The 13660-nt window shown below is 50.6% G+C and overlaps 1 protein-coding gene across 1 annotated transcript; it reads left to right on the forward strand.

The window, feature by feature from the left end:
- The first annotated feature begins 811 nt into the window (after positions 1–811).
- Positions 812–8669, forward strand: C8H2orf72 (chromosome 8 C2orf72 homolog). The gene is made up of 3 exons (XM_063131755.1): positions 812–1514; positions 6038–6154; positions 7916–8669. Exons 1-3 carry the CDS (start codon positions 812–814, stop codon positions 8005–8007), a joined length of 912 nt encoding a protein of 303 aa, XP_062987825.1. The 3' UTR covers positions 8008–8669.
- The last annotated feature ends 4991 nt before the right edge of the window (positions 8670–13660 follow it).

Genomic DNA, 13660 nt, shown 5'->3' on the forward strand with positions numbered 1-13660 from the left:
CACTTGTGACTCCCTGGCTGACAGCTGCTTGGCCACTGTGGGAACAGAGTGCTGGACCAGATGGGCCCTTGGTCTGATCCAGCATCAGGGCTCTTCTCAAGAAGGACGCAGACAAGCTGGAGCGTGTTCAGAGTAGGGCAACCAGGATGATCAGGGGTCTGGAAACAAAGCCCTATGAAGAGAGACTGAAAGAACTGGGCATGTTTAGCCTGGAGAAGAGAAGACTGAGGGGAGACATGAGAGCACTCTTCAAATACTTAAAAGGTTGTCACACAGAAGAGGGCCAGGATCTCTTCTCGATCCCCCCAGAGTGCAGGACACGGAATAACGGGCTCAAGTTAAAGGAAGCCAGATTCCGGCTGGACATCAGGAAAAACTTCCTGACTGTTAGAGCAGTACGACAATGGAATCAGTTGCCTGGTGAGGTTGTGGGCTCTCCCACCCTAGAGGCCTTCAAGAGGCAGCTGGACAACCATCTGTCAGGGATGCTTTAGGGTGGATTCCTGCATTGAGCAGGGGGTTGGACTTGATGGCCTTGTAGGCCCCTTCCAACTCTGCCATTCTATGATTCTGTGATGTTCTTACTGGCGAGGAGACGCCTAGGAGCTGGGGCGAAAGCCGCCCTTTCCCGAGCCTCAAGGCCAGCCAAGAGCGAAGCGCGGCGTTCTTCTCGCGGCCGGGCTGGGCTGCCAGGAGGCCTCCGGGGGCGGCGCCTGCCTGCCTGCCTCCCTCCCTGCCTGCCTCCTGCGGGGCCCGGCTAGAAAAGGCGGCGTCGGCGTCGGCGGGGCTCCTGCGCGCGGCTGGCTGTGCCATGGAGCGCGCCGAGGCGCTGCGCGAGTTCCAGAGCCTGGTGGAGCGCGTGGGCGGGCGGCAGCGGCTGCTGCTGGTGGGCGAGGCGCGGGCGGGCGCGCCTCCGCCTCCGCCGCCGCCTCCTCCTCCTCCTCCGCGGGCCCAGCTGGAGGCCTTCGCCCGGGACCTCTTCGCCGAGCCGGGCAAGCCGCCGCAGGCCGAGCCGGCGCGGCCGCCCGTGGCGCGGCGGGTGCGGGTGCGCGGCGGCCCCGGCGGGTGCGGGCGCGGGCGTCCCCGCCTGTCGTGCCCGCTGCTCTTCGTGCTCTTCCGCGCCGGGTCGCTGCTGCAGCCGCGCTGGCGCCGGGAGCGGCTCCGCTTGCGCGAGATCCTGCGCGACCTGCGCAGCCAGCTGCCCGGACGCCGCGCTGCCTCCGCGCTGCCTCCGCCCGCCGTGGTCGGCGTGGTGGTGGTGGCGGCGGCCGAGCTGCCGGGGACCCACGCGTGCAGCGGCCCCTCGGAGCAGCGTGGCGCGCAGCCGGCCGAGGCCGAAGAAGCCCGCCTGCAGCTGGAGGCGCTGCTCCGGCAAGTCTTCCGCCGCGGCCGGCGCCCGGGGCACCAGGACACGCTGCAAGCCGCCACGTACCGCCCGGGGGACGCCCAGGGGGCCGCCGAGGTCCGGGCCGCCGCCTGCCGAGCGCTGAGAGCCGCCCTGAAGCTCCGAGCAGGTGCGCGGGGGGGCGGGGAGAGGCGCCTGCGCAGCGCAACAGCCGCTAATCCGGATCCGTCCCGTCCTCACGGGGTTTAGCACGCTTTGCCCCCCACCCCACACCGGCCCCATCGGAGGGTTTATTTAGAATCATAGAATAGCAGAGTTGGAAGGGGCCTACAAGGCCATCAAGTCCAACCCCTTGCTCAATTCAGGAATCCACCCTAAATCATCCCTGACAGAGGGTTGTCCAGCTGCCTCTTGAAGGCCTCTAGTGTGAGAGAGCACACAACCTCACCAGGCAACTGATTCCATTGTCATACTGCTCTAACAGTCAGGAAGTTTTTCCTGATGTCCAGCTGGAATCTGGCTTCCTGTAACTTGAGCCCGTTATTCCGTGTCCTGCACTCTGGGAGGATCAAGAAGAGATCCTGGCCCTCCTCTGAGTGACAACCTTTTAAGTATTGGAAGAGTGCTGTCATGTCTTTACTTATATTTACTTATATTTAAAACACTCCTTGGCTGCCTTTCAGGGCAAAGCGCTCACAAGGCGGCTCGCCACAAAATACCTAAAATATTAAAAGCAGTAAAACAGCAAGTAAAACAATAAAACCAGCAGGAACAACAATAGCAATAATAACAACAACAACATCAATAACAATACTTATATTGTATTTTGTATTTGGGTTTTTAGATTGTGGGATGTTTTATTTATTTATTTATTACATTTCTATACCGCCCAATAGCCGGAGCTCTCTGGGCGGTTCACAAAAATTAAAGCCATTCAAAGTATAAAACAACAGTATAAAACCATAATATAAAATACAATATAAAAGCACAACCAAGATAAAAACAGCAGCAATGCAAAATTACAAATTTAAAACACCAAGTTAAAATTTATTTATAGACTGTTAAAATGCTGGGAGAATAAAAAGGTCTTCACCTGGCGTCTAAAAGCATATAATGTAGGTGCCAAGCGAACCTCCTTAGGGAGCTCATTCCACAGCCGGGGTGCCACAGCAGAGAAGGCCCTCCTCCTGGTAGCCACCTGCCCCACTTTCTTTGGCAGGGGCTCGCGGAGAAGGGCCCCTGTAGATGACCTTAAGATCCGGGCAGGTAAATACAGGAGGAGGTGTTCCTTCAGATAGCCTGACCCCAAGCCATTTAGGGCTTTAAATGTTAATACCAGCACTTTGAATCAGGCCCAGAACTGGACTGGCAGCCAACGAAGCTGGAAAAGGACTGGCATGATTATTATGTTCTTAATGGTTCTATTTTTTGTGAACCGCCCAGGGAGCTTCGGCTATTGGGCAGTATAGGCCCGAGGATGTGGACAAGGTGCTTGGCCAAGTCCGGTCGACCACCTGTGTGCTTGACCCTTGCCCCTCATGGCTCATTACATCAAATAAGGAGGGGATCGCCGGCTGGGTCCAGGAGGTTGTAAATGCCTCCTTGAGAGAGGGAGCGGTGCCGGCCTCTTTAAAAGAGGCGGTAATTAGACCACTCCTGAAGAAGCCTAATCTGGACCCGGAGGATGTTAACAACTACAGGCCGGTGGCTAATATCCCTTTCCTGGGCAAGGTGCTTGAGCGGGTGGTTGCAGGACAACTCCAGGCACTCTTGAATGAAACGGATTATCTAGATCCATTTCAATCGGGCTTCAGGCCTGGTTTTGGAACGGAAACTGCCTTGGTCGCCCTGTGGGATGACCTCTGTCGGGAGAGAGACAGGGGGAGTGTGACCCTGTTGGTTCTCCTGGACCTCTCAGCGGCCTTCAATACCATTGACCATGGTATCCTTCTGGATAGGTTGTCTGAGCTGGGAGTTGGAGGTACTGCGTTGCAGTGGTTCCGCTTCTACCTGGATGGCCGATTCCAGAAGGTGTTGCTGGGGGATTATTGCTCTGTGCCGTGGCTCCTAAGCCATGGGGTTCCACAGGGCTCTATCTTATCCCCTATGCTGTTTAACATATACATGAAGCCGCTGGGGGAGGTTATCCGGAGATGTGGACTGAGGTGTCATCAATATGCGGATGATACCCAGCTCTACCTTTCCTTTTCATCAAACCCAGGTGAGGCAGTGGCTGTTCTGAACCAGTGCCTGGGCACGGTAATGGACTGGATGAGGGCTAATAAACTGAAACTCAATCCAGACAAGACGGAGGTACTGTTAGCGGGTGGTTCTTCTGTCTGGCGAGGTGATGTTTGCCCTGTCCTGGACGGGGTTGCACTCCCCCTAAAGGATCGGGTCCGTAGTTTGGGGGTGCTCTTCGATCCAGAACTGTCACTTGAGGCACAGGTGAACTCAGTGGCAAAGAGCACCTTTTATCAGCTCAGGCTGATATACCAACTGCGCCCTTATCTGGACAGAGATAGCCTAGCTACAGTTATCCATGCTCTGATAACCTCTCGTTTAGATTACTGCAATGCATTATACGTGGGGCTGCCTTTGAAAACGGTCCGGAAACTTCAACTGGTGCAAAACAGGGCAGCAAGGTTATTAACAGGGACTGGCCGGCGAGATCACATTACGCCAGTTCTTTTACAACTTCATTGGCTGCCAGTCCAGGTCCGGGCCCGATTCAAAGTGCTGGTATTAACATTTAAAGCCCTAAACGGTTTGGGGCCAGGTTATCTGAAGGAACGCCTCCTCCCATATGTACCTGCCCGGACCTTAAGATCATCTACAGGGGGCCTTCTCCATGAGCCCCTGCCAAAGGAAGTGAGGCAGGTGGCTACTAGGAGGAGGGCTTTCTCCGCTATGGCACCCCGGTTGTGGAACGAGCTCCCCAGAGAGGTCCGCTTGGCGCCTACACTGTACTGCTTTCGTCGCCAGCTGAAGACCTTTTTATTCACTCAGTATTTTAACACTTAATTTTAACTTAAATTTAAATTTTACTGTTTTAACTCTGTATTTTAATCCTATATCAACTTTGCTGTGTGGTTTTATCCTGGTTGCGCTTTTTATACTGTATTTCGTAATTGTGTTTTAAACTGTTGGGTGTTTTACTGTGGTTTTAATTTTTGTGAACCGCCCAGAGAGCTTCGGCTATTGGGCGGTATAAAAATGAAATAAATAAATAAATAAATAAAAAATATAAAAATGTAATAAATAAATAAATAAATAAAAATTATCCTGTGAAGGCCATGGTAAAATAGAATGTTTTTAAGGTCTTCTTGAAAGCCGGCAAGGATGGTCCATGGCAGACCTCCGATGGGAGTTTGTTCCAGAGGTTTTGGGGCCGCCGCAGAGAAGGCCCTCTCCGCTGCGGGCACCCACCTAATTGCTCTCACAGATGGGCATATGAGAAGAGCTTCTCTTTCTGATTGTAAAGTGGAGGCAAGCTGATACGGGTGAAGGTGAACAGGTCGTTGCTGTTCTCCCAACCCATTGGGTAAAATCCAGCGAAAATCCCACTTAGAGCAGATCCATTGATAGAAGTTTCATTTTATATCATAGAATCATAGAATAGTAGAGTTGGAGGGGGCCTCTAAGGCCATCGAGTCCAACCCCCTGCTCAATGCAGGAACCCACCCTAAAGCATCCCTGACAGAGGGCTGTCCAGCTGCCTCTTGAAGGCCTCTAGGGTGGGAGAGCCCACCACCTGTCTAGGTAACTGGTTCCATTGTCAAACAGTTGGAAGGTGGAATGAGTTATAATCATTGATGGCAAACTTCACCTTCATTTTTTTAAATGTATAAACTGGAGAGCCAGTGTGGTTTAGTGGCTAAAGTGTCGGACTGGGAATTTGGAGATCCTGGGTTCTAGTCCCCACTCGGCCATGAAAACCCACTGGGTGTCTTTGGGCCAGTCACAGACTCTCAGCCCAACCCACCTCACAGGGTTGTTGTTGTGATGATAAAATGGAGAGGTGGAGGAGGAGGATTATGTATGCTGCCTTGGGTTCCTTGGAGGAAAAAAGGCGGGATATAAATATAATGAATAATAAATAAACTGTTCTGTGTAGTCATGTGAATGCCTTAGGGTGTGGCAGGGTAGGGAGAAACACTGGGCTGGGGGAACCCATGATTTTTTTAAAAAAATGTCCCCCGTCCCCCCACTTTCCAAATATTTCTAGAAAAATCCCATGAAAGTGATTGGTGGAAGATTCGGGACAGATAAAAGAAAGGACTTCTTATACAGCGCATAAACTATGGAACTCTCTACCACAAGAGGTGATGATGGCCACCAATTTGGATGGCTTTAAAAGGGGGGTGCATCAATTCCTGGAGGGGAAGGCTATCCATGGCTACTAGCCCTGATGGCTATGTGCTACCTCCAATATCCGAGGCAGAGTATGCCTGTGTGCACCAGTTGCTGGGGAACATGGGTGGGACGGTGCTATTGCGCTCATGTGGGCTTCCACACCTGGATGCTGGATTAGACAAACCCTTGGTCTGATCCAGATTCAGGGCCCTTGTTATATCTTGCACGTTAGACCAACTTGCTCATCAAATTTGAACTGAGCCCAGTGTATCTTTTCTGCCAGTAAGTTTGCGCCGTAAAGATCTGACTATGGCGTCTTTTTTTTCCGTTTCAAAGATGGGGTGGAAACCAAGAAGCGGAGACTCCCTGCCTTCCTGCAATGTCTCCCCTGGGGCAGAAGGGGACTGCAAAGGAAAAGGCATTTGGAATCAGCCGGCAAGCAACATAACGAAGGTAACACTGTTTGAGTGATTCTAACATGCCTTATCAGAATAGTAGAGTTGAAAGGGGCCTCTAAGGCCATTTTATTTATTTATTTATTTATTTATTTATTACATTTCTATACCACCCAATAGCTGAAGCTCTCTGGACCATCCAGTCCAGCCCCCTGCTCAATGCAGGAATCCACCCTAAAGCATCCCTGACAGATGGTTGTCCAGCTGCCTCTTGAAGGCCTCTAGTGCAGGAGAGCGCACCACCTCCCTACGTAACTGGTCCCATTGTTGTACTGCTCTAACAGTCAGGACGTTTTTCCTGATGTCCAGACGGAATCTGACTTCCTGTAACTTGAGCCCGTTATTCCCTGTCCTGCACTCTGGGAGGATCGAGAAGAGATCCTGGCAAGAGTGCAGCGATATCTTCTGGTCATTTTCATTTATTTTTAAGCCCTTAAAGTTTCTACCTCTCATGACGCTTGGTATTGTGCAGTCCAGGGCTCTGCTGGCGAACTGGACGCAGAACTGGACGCAGTACTCTAGATGAGGCCTAACCAGGGCCAAAGAGAGAGGAACCAGTACCTCACATGATTTGGAAGTATGCCATATGCTGGCTGATGCTTCCTTTTGTGTAACAGACTGCTGTTTATTTCCCCTTGAACGCACCTGCCTGTACCCTGTGTGGGTTGATGCTGGCCAGTTGCACTTTGTTGATGCATTTTCATTTGCCTGGTAAAAACTGGAAATTTCTCCCAACCCCTTAAAATACAGCGGTGAAACAGAACTGGGTTGTATTTTTAATAAATAACCCTTTTTTAATATAATAATGTCCTTTTATTTACAGGTTTTAACACTTCAATAGTGCTTTACTGATATTTGTGTTGTATGTATTGTGAACATATATATATATATGTGTGTGTGTGTGTGTGTGTGTGTGTGTGTGTGTGTATATTATACAAGAGTGTATGTTTACTTTACCACTGAAGAAGACCATTGGTCGAAATGCGTTTGGTATCAGTTTTTAAATGTTATACTGTTGAGTTTTTAGTGGCCCAATATATATTGGTATTTGTTTTCATTGATTAAATAATTTTAAATTGTTTCATCATCATTGTTATCTAATTGCTACTGTCACCGCTTATATTGTCACCAGTGTACTCAACCCAGTTGTTCTGTTTCACTGCGTCATTTGCCTGGGCCTTACTTTGCTTGCTCTGGGTTTAGTCCCACAAGTCTTCCAGAAGTGCCAATCCTGTTGTACAATCTCTTTCCAGGACTCTGCAACTTTCCTAGATCTCTTGTGACTTTGAGTTGAGGGCACCATTCTTGGAAAGGACAATTGTGCGCCAGCCTCCACTTAAAAAAAAAAGAGAGAGTCAACCCGTAGGACAGCCTTCCCCAACCTGGGGCCCTCCAGCTCCCATCATCCCAACTACAGTTCCCATCATCCCAACACATCTGGAGGGTGCTAAGCTGGGGGAGGGGAAGCTGTCACCCTTAGGCAACACCTGAAATGGAGATTATGTTTATAAAGGACCTTCCTGACTGTTAGAGCAGTACGACAATGGAACCAGTGACCTAGGGAGGTTGTGGGCTCTCCCACACTAGAGGCCTTCAAGAGGCAGCTGGACAACCATCTGCCAGGGATGCTTTAGGATGGATTCCTGCGCTGAGCAGGGGGTTGGACTTGATGGCCTTAGAGGCCCCTTCCAACTCTGCTATTCTATGACTCTATGATTCTATGACCTGTCCTAAATTGCTTTTCCTTTTCCCAACACAGACGCCCTGCATGAGCCAAATGAAGGCATCGCTTTGACCAACGTGATGCCCAACGGGAACTGTGAAGACGGCAGCGCAGGGGCAGGCCCTTAGAACACCCGGTGGATTTCCTCCGTTGCGGCTGGAACCTCCCTCCGTCTCCTTTTGGAAGCAGAAGGATGGTGGGCAGGGGGTTGTCCAAATAATGACTTTTGGAGAAAACGCCTTCCAAATCCACTACTCAGTTTCTTTGAAAGAAGCTGTTTTTTGCCTTTGTTTGATCCTCGCAAGCCCTTTTGTAGCAAAGACGCAGCAATGCAACCGGCCTGGGTGAGGCCGCCACCTCCTCCGCCCGCCGCCGCCTGTGCTCCAGTGCAAGGCCCCACCCAGGGGCAGCGCTGTCTCTGCTCAGTGAAGTAAAAGGGGTGACAGCCTGGCATCTCCGACTGCACTAGAACCACATCAGATGCTTGAACCTTGCACAAGAAGTGGCAGCGCAGTGCTGCTTGTGGGCTGGGGTGCGCACCACCTCACAGCGGTGTTCGAGCACATGGCTCTGACTACCTCTGGCTTCTCTCTTTTTAATGTTTACTTTTAAGTTCAGGAGTTGCTCCCTTCCAGTGTGAAATAGATAGGGAAAATGTCTCCTGTTGACCTACAAAGCTTTTCACGGTCTAGCTCCTTCCTATCTCTCCTCTCTCATCTCACACTCTTGCCCCGCTCGTGCTCTTCGCTCCTCTGATGCCATGTTTCTCGCCTGCCCAAGGGTCTCTCCTTCCCTTGCTCGGCTTCGTCCATTTTCTTCTGCTGCCCCCTACGCCTGGAACGCTCTTCCAGAACATTTGAGAACTACAAGCTCAACCGCAGCTTTTAAAGCTCAGCTAAAAACTTTTCTTTTTCCTAAAGCTTTTAAAACTTGATTTTGTGCAGACTTTATACTGTTAGTTTTACCCTACCCAGTGCCTGTTTACCCTAGCCTGTGCCTGTTTACCCTACCCTGTGCCTGTTTGCATTCTCTTCCCCTCCTTATTGTTTTATTATGATTTTATTAGAATGTAAGCCTATGCGGCAGGGTCTTGCTATTTACTGTTTTACTCTGTACAGCACCATGTACATTGATGGTGCTATATAAAATAATAATAATAATAATAACAACAACAACAACAGCCGTTACACCTGGGAGAAAAGTGAGAGGCAAACCCTGATGCGTTTAAAACAAACTGCTCCCGGTTTTCTACCTGGAATTGTTTACCATCGCGAAGAGATTCCACCCAGATTCTCAGTCAACTCCTTTGCGGGACCAGGTGCGCAGAGCACGGATCGCTCGCTTCTTCTCCATGGTTGTTCTAGCTCTCAAAATGTATTGCAGACCTTCTACAGGTACTATTCAAGCCCGTAGGTCATTTTCTATAACAATGGGGGTCCAAAGCATCTTATGCATTGAATGTCGCCCTGGGGGAGCTTCCTTAGAAATCTTGCCCTCCCCTTTTCGGGATGGGTTTGCATTTTAGTGGCCCGGGCCACCTTTCCTCAACCTGCTGGACTTCACCTGTGTGAACAAGAGGGCTTTGGTGCATAGTAGTTTGCCAATAAAGGATGTTCGTTAGTCTAAGATATCATAAGATTAATCTCGCTTTCCATTGTCAGTAGATCAGAGTATGAAGGTGTTAGTTGTTCTCTTTCCCTTTCCATGGCATTCATGCTGGGCAAGCGGGCATCCCGTCCTTCTGAGGAGTTTGAACAATGGGGAAAGGGCGTGAATGACGTCCACGTGGGTAGCAAGCGTGGGGCCGAATGGAGAGGCAGGAAGAGAGAGGCCAGCTGGGCGAGGTCAGCTTCCCCTTCTTAAGTCTCCGTCTGTAAGTCGGCTCCCCCCAACGTGGCAGCTTCCAGAGGTGTTGGACTACAAGCCCCATCACCCCACAGACCATGCTGCCTGGGGATAATGGGCGTTGTGGCCAAATACATCCAAAGGACACCAGGCTGGGGAAGTTTGCTGTAAGGTTATCTTCCTCCCAGCACCACCAGCCTGACTTTTTAACAATGACACAGAGAAAAAGTAGGTGATGACACTTCAATGTCTCCCATTTTGGGGTGTGTGTGTGTGTGTGGCCCTTTCTACACCTAAGGGTTATCCCAGGCAAATGGAGGGATCATCCCTGCCTGCTCCTGGGATCCTCTGTGGACATTTCTACACCTGCCTTTTTTCCAGTGCATCCCTGTGCATGCAAATGACACACGGGATCCCAGGAGCAGGCAGGGAGAATCCCTCCATTTTCCTGGGATAATCCTTAGCTGTAGAAAGGGCCTGTGTGTCATTTGGATGCACAGGGATGATCCAGGGACGATCCAGGGGGAATAAGACAGGTGTAGAAATGGCCTGTATGTCTGTAATACTCAGAACACTTGCACAGCATTTAACTCGGTGGGCTAGGCTGGGAGCAGTCGTGCGACCTGTTGAAAGCAAGGAGTCCTTAAAATACAAAACTAAACGTTTCAGTCTTGCCTCGTGGAAGCTCATGAGTTCATTTCAGTGCGCCACAGCTCATGGGTGGAAAAGCAAGGATTTAAAGAGGGATATTCAAGCAATAGCTATCCCTGGCTATATTCAGTACTCTGTTGTATCGCTTCCAGTAGCCTTCCGTAACCTGGTGTCCTCCAGAGGTGTAGAACCACGGGGTTCTGAGAGTTGTAGCCTGACGCATCTAGAAGGAACCAGGTTGGGGAAGGTGGTGTTGCAGAGGGGGTCAAATGACGTGGCCAAAGGTGGCGTTGCAGAGGGGGTCAAATGACGTAGCCAAAGGTGGCGTTGCAGAGGGGTCAAATGACGTGGTCAAAGGTGGCGTTGCAGAGGGGTCAAATGACGTGGCCAAAGGTGGCGTTGCAGAGGGGTCAAATGACGTGGCCAAAGGTGGCGTTGCAGAGGGGGTCAAATGACGTAGCCAAAGGTGGCGTTGCAGAGGGGGTCAAATGACGTGGCCAAAGGTGGCATTGCAGAGGGGTCAAATGACGTGGCCAAAGGTGGCGTTGCAGAGGGATCAAATGACGTAGCCAAAGGTGGCGTTGCAGAGGGGTCAAATGACGTGGCCAAAGGTGGAGTTGCAGAGGGGTCAAATGACGTGGCCAAAGGTGGCATTGCAGAGGGGTCAAATGAAGTGGTCAAAGGTGGCGTTGCAGAGGGGGTCAAATGACGTGGCCTTGAGCTGGTCCAGTTTCAGCAGCTTCATCGATCAACCTTTGGGCTGCATGGCGCATCATGCTACCTGGAGATAAATTGGAGGACTGCAATTCAGCCTTGGCTGTAATGCACAGGGCACGGCAGCTTTCCCCGGCCTGAAGCTCCCCAGACATGGTGACCTGCAACTGGCATAATCCCCGCCCAGCATGGCCATTGGCGGAGCTGGGCAGGAGAGGATTCTCGAGTCCAGTCTGGCAAAGCACATCCCTTTGTTAGGTTAAACTACGGGCAATATGTTTGGGGGAAGATCTGAATAGGGAAAACTAAGAGAAGGGGGCAGACCTCCCCCTCCCCCCACCGCCCTGACCCCAGCAAAGAAGGAAGGAATCTCGGGTATGTGGGTACGAGGGACAGGCTTTAATTGAATAACATTTTGGGGGCGGATTTTGATCTATTGGAGTGTTTGGAAGCTGTGTACCTCCACTTTGCCCACCTTGTATATCTGTAAATAAACACAAGTACTACAAAACCGCATAAGCCTCGCGTAAACTCCGTCTAACCGTGGTTGGTTTCAGAAAGGCAATGTAAAAATTAAATAAATCGCTTTATACCGATTGAAATTTGTAAGATATACTGTGCGTGTTATGTAAAGTTACAAGATGGGGCACAGTTACAAGATGAGGGAAACTTGGCTCAGCAATACTACAAACGAGAATGATCTTGGAATTGTTGTAGATCGCAAGATGAATATGAGCCAACAGTGCGATATGGCTGCAAGAAAGGCCAATGCTATTTTGGGCTGCATTAATAGAAGTATAGCTTCCAAATCGCGTGAGGTACTGGTTCCTCTCTATTCGGCCCTGGTCAGGCGTCATCTAGAGTATTGCGTCCAGTTCTGGGCTCCACAATTCAAGAAGGATGCAGACAAGCTGGAGCGTGTTCAGAGGAGGGCAACCAGGATGATCAGGGGTCTGGAAACAAAGCCCTATGAAGAGAGACTGAAAGAACTGGGCATGTTTAGCCTGGAGAAGAGAAGACTGAGGGGAGACATGAGAGCACTCTTCAAATACTTAAAAGGTTGTCACACAGAGGAGGGCCAGGATCTCTTCTCGCTCCTCCCAGAGTGCAGGACACGGAATAACGGGCTCAAGTTAAAGGAAGCCAGATTCCAGCTGGACATCAGGAAAAACTTCCTGACTGTCAGAGCAGTACAACAATGGAACCAGTTACCTAGGGAGGTCGTGGGCTCTCCCACACTAGAGGCCTTCAAGTTGCAGCTGGACAACCATCTGTCAGGGATGCTTTAGGGTGGATTCCTGCATCGAGCAGGGGGTTGGACCCGATGGCCTTAGAGGCCCCTTCCAACTCTACTATTCTATGTTTTTATTCTATGATTCAGGTTTGAACCCCAGCTTTTCCAGGTAGGGCTAGGAAAGGAGCCTGCCTGAAAAACCCAAAGAGCTGCTGCCAGTCAGTGTTGACAGTACTGGGCTTGATGGACTGAAGGTCTGACAGAGTATAAGGCAGTTTCCTAAGGAGCCCATCAGCCCAGGCAGGTGTGAGAAATCAGGGTTTTTAAAAAAGTAAATTTCCCAACTGCACAAATGCCCTGTCAGACACCGACCCTGCCTCCCCCCCCCCACAAGCCAAACACATTATTTCTCGTTCACGACTGGACAGATGATCACCAACACTGGCAGCACCTTAAACTTAAAGACAGATGGACAGGGCCATACGGATACCCAGGAAGGACAACAGACCAAGAGACGTACACCACTGGTGGTCACCTACAGCCCCCAATTGAAACCACTGCAACGGATCATCAGTGAACTCCAACCCAGCAGCAGACACTTCTCTCTCAGAAGCCTTGAGAGGCAGACAAGTCCTGTCCTACAGACCTGCCCTCCTACAGCGATCCTGTATGTTTCTGAGCCCAATTCAAGGTGCTGGTTTTGACCTATAAAGCCTTACATGGCTTGGGACCACAATACCTGACGGAACGCCTCTCCCAACATGAACCTACCCGCTCACTGCGTTCAACATCTAAGGTCCTCCTCCGGGTGCCTACTCCGAGAGAGGCTCGGGGTGTGGCAACGAGGGACAGGGCCTTTTCGGTGGTGGCCCCCAGACTATGGAACGATCTCCCTGATGAGACTCGCCTGGCGCCAACGCTGCTATCTTTCTGGTGCTGGGTTAAGACTTTCCTCTTTGCCCAGGCATATGGCGGCACATCTTAATCACAAACGTTTAGTCTTTTAATGTTTTTTAATGCTTTATGTGTGTACGTTCCGTGTTTTAGAATTTTAAATTTTGTATACTCGTTTTTATCTTAATGCAATAGACCCAAGTGCCAACTCAGCCCCACGTGTGTATTCAGGCAACACTGTCACAGGACCCAACAACATCAGTCCCACCATCAAGGGCCATCCCTTGACTTTGTCTATTGTTCTTAAGAAACACACATAACACGTGTCTTAAAAAAACCCCTGCGAGAGATGTTTTTGGGACGGGGTTGGGATGCCCGTTCCGCCGCCTGCTTGCTTTAGGGCACAATGCTAGGCGTGATTAGACAGGGCGAGGAAGGCCTAC

This window comes from Elgaria multicarinata, chromosome 8 (genome assembly GCF_023053635.1).
Source record: "Elgaria multicarinata webbii isolate HBS135686 ecotype San Diego chromosome 8, rElgMul1.1.pri, whole genome shotgun sequence".
Classification (NCBI taxonomy): domain Eukaryota; kingdom Metazoa; phylum Chordata; class Lepidosauria; order Squamata; family Anguidae; genus Elgaria; species Elgaria multicarinata.

Bases quoted from the DNA above. Each gene is read 5' to 3' on its own strand.
- C8H2orf72 (XM_063131755.1), top strand. From the start codon at position 812: ATGGAGCGCGCCGAGGCGCTGCGCGAGTTCCAGAGCCTGGTGGAGCGC. The intron at 1,515-6,037 runs GTGCGCGGGGGG...TCCGTTTCAAAG, and splicing joins CGCCCTGAAGCTCCGAGCAG to ATGGGGTGGAAACCAAGAAG. The intron at 6,155-7,915 runs GTAACACTGTTT...TTCCCAACACAG, and splicing joins CGGCAAGCAACATAACGAAG to ACGCCCTGCATGAGCCAAAT.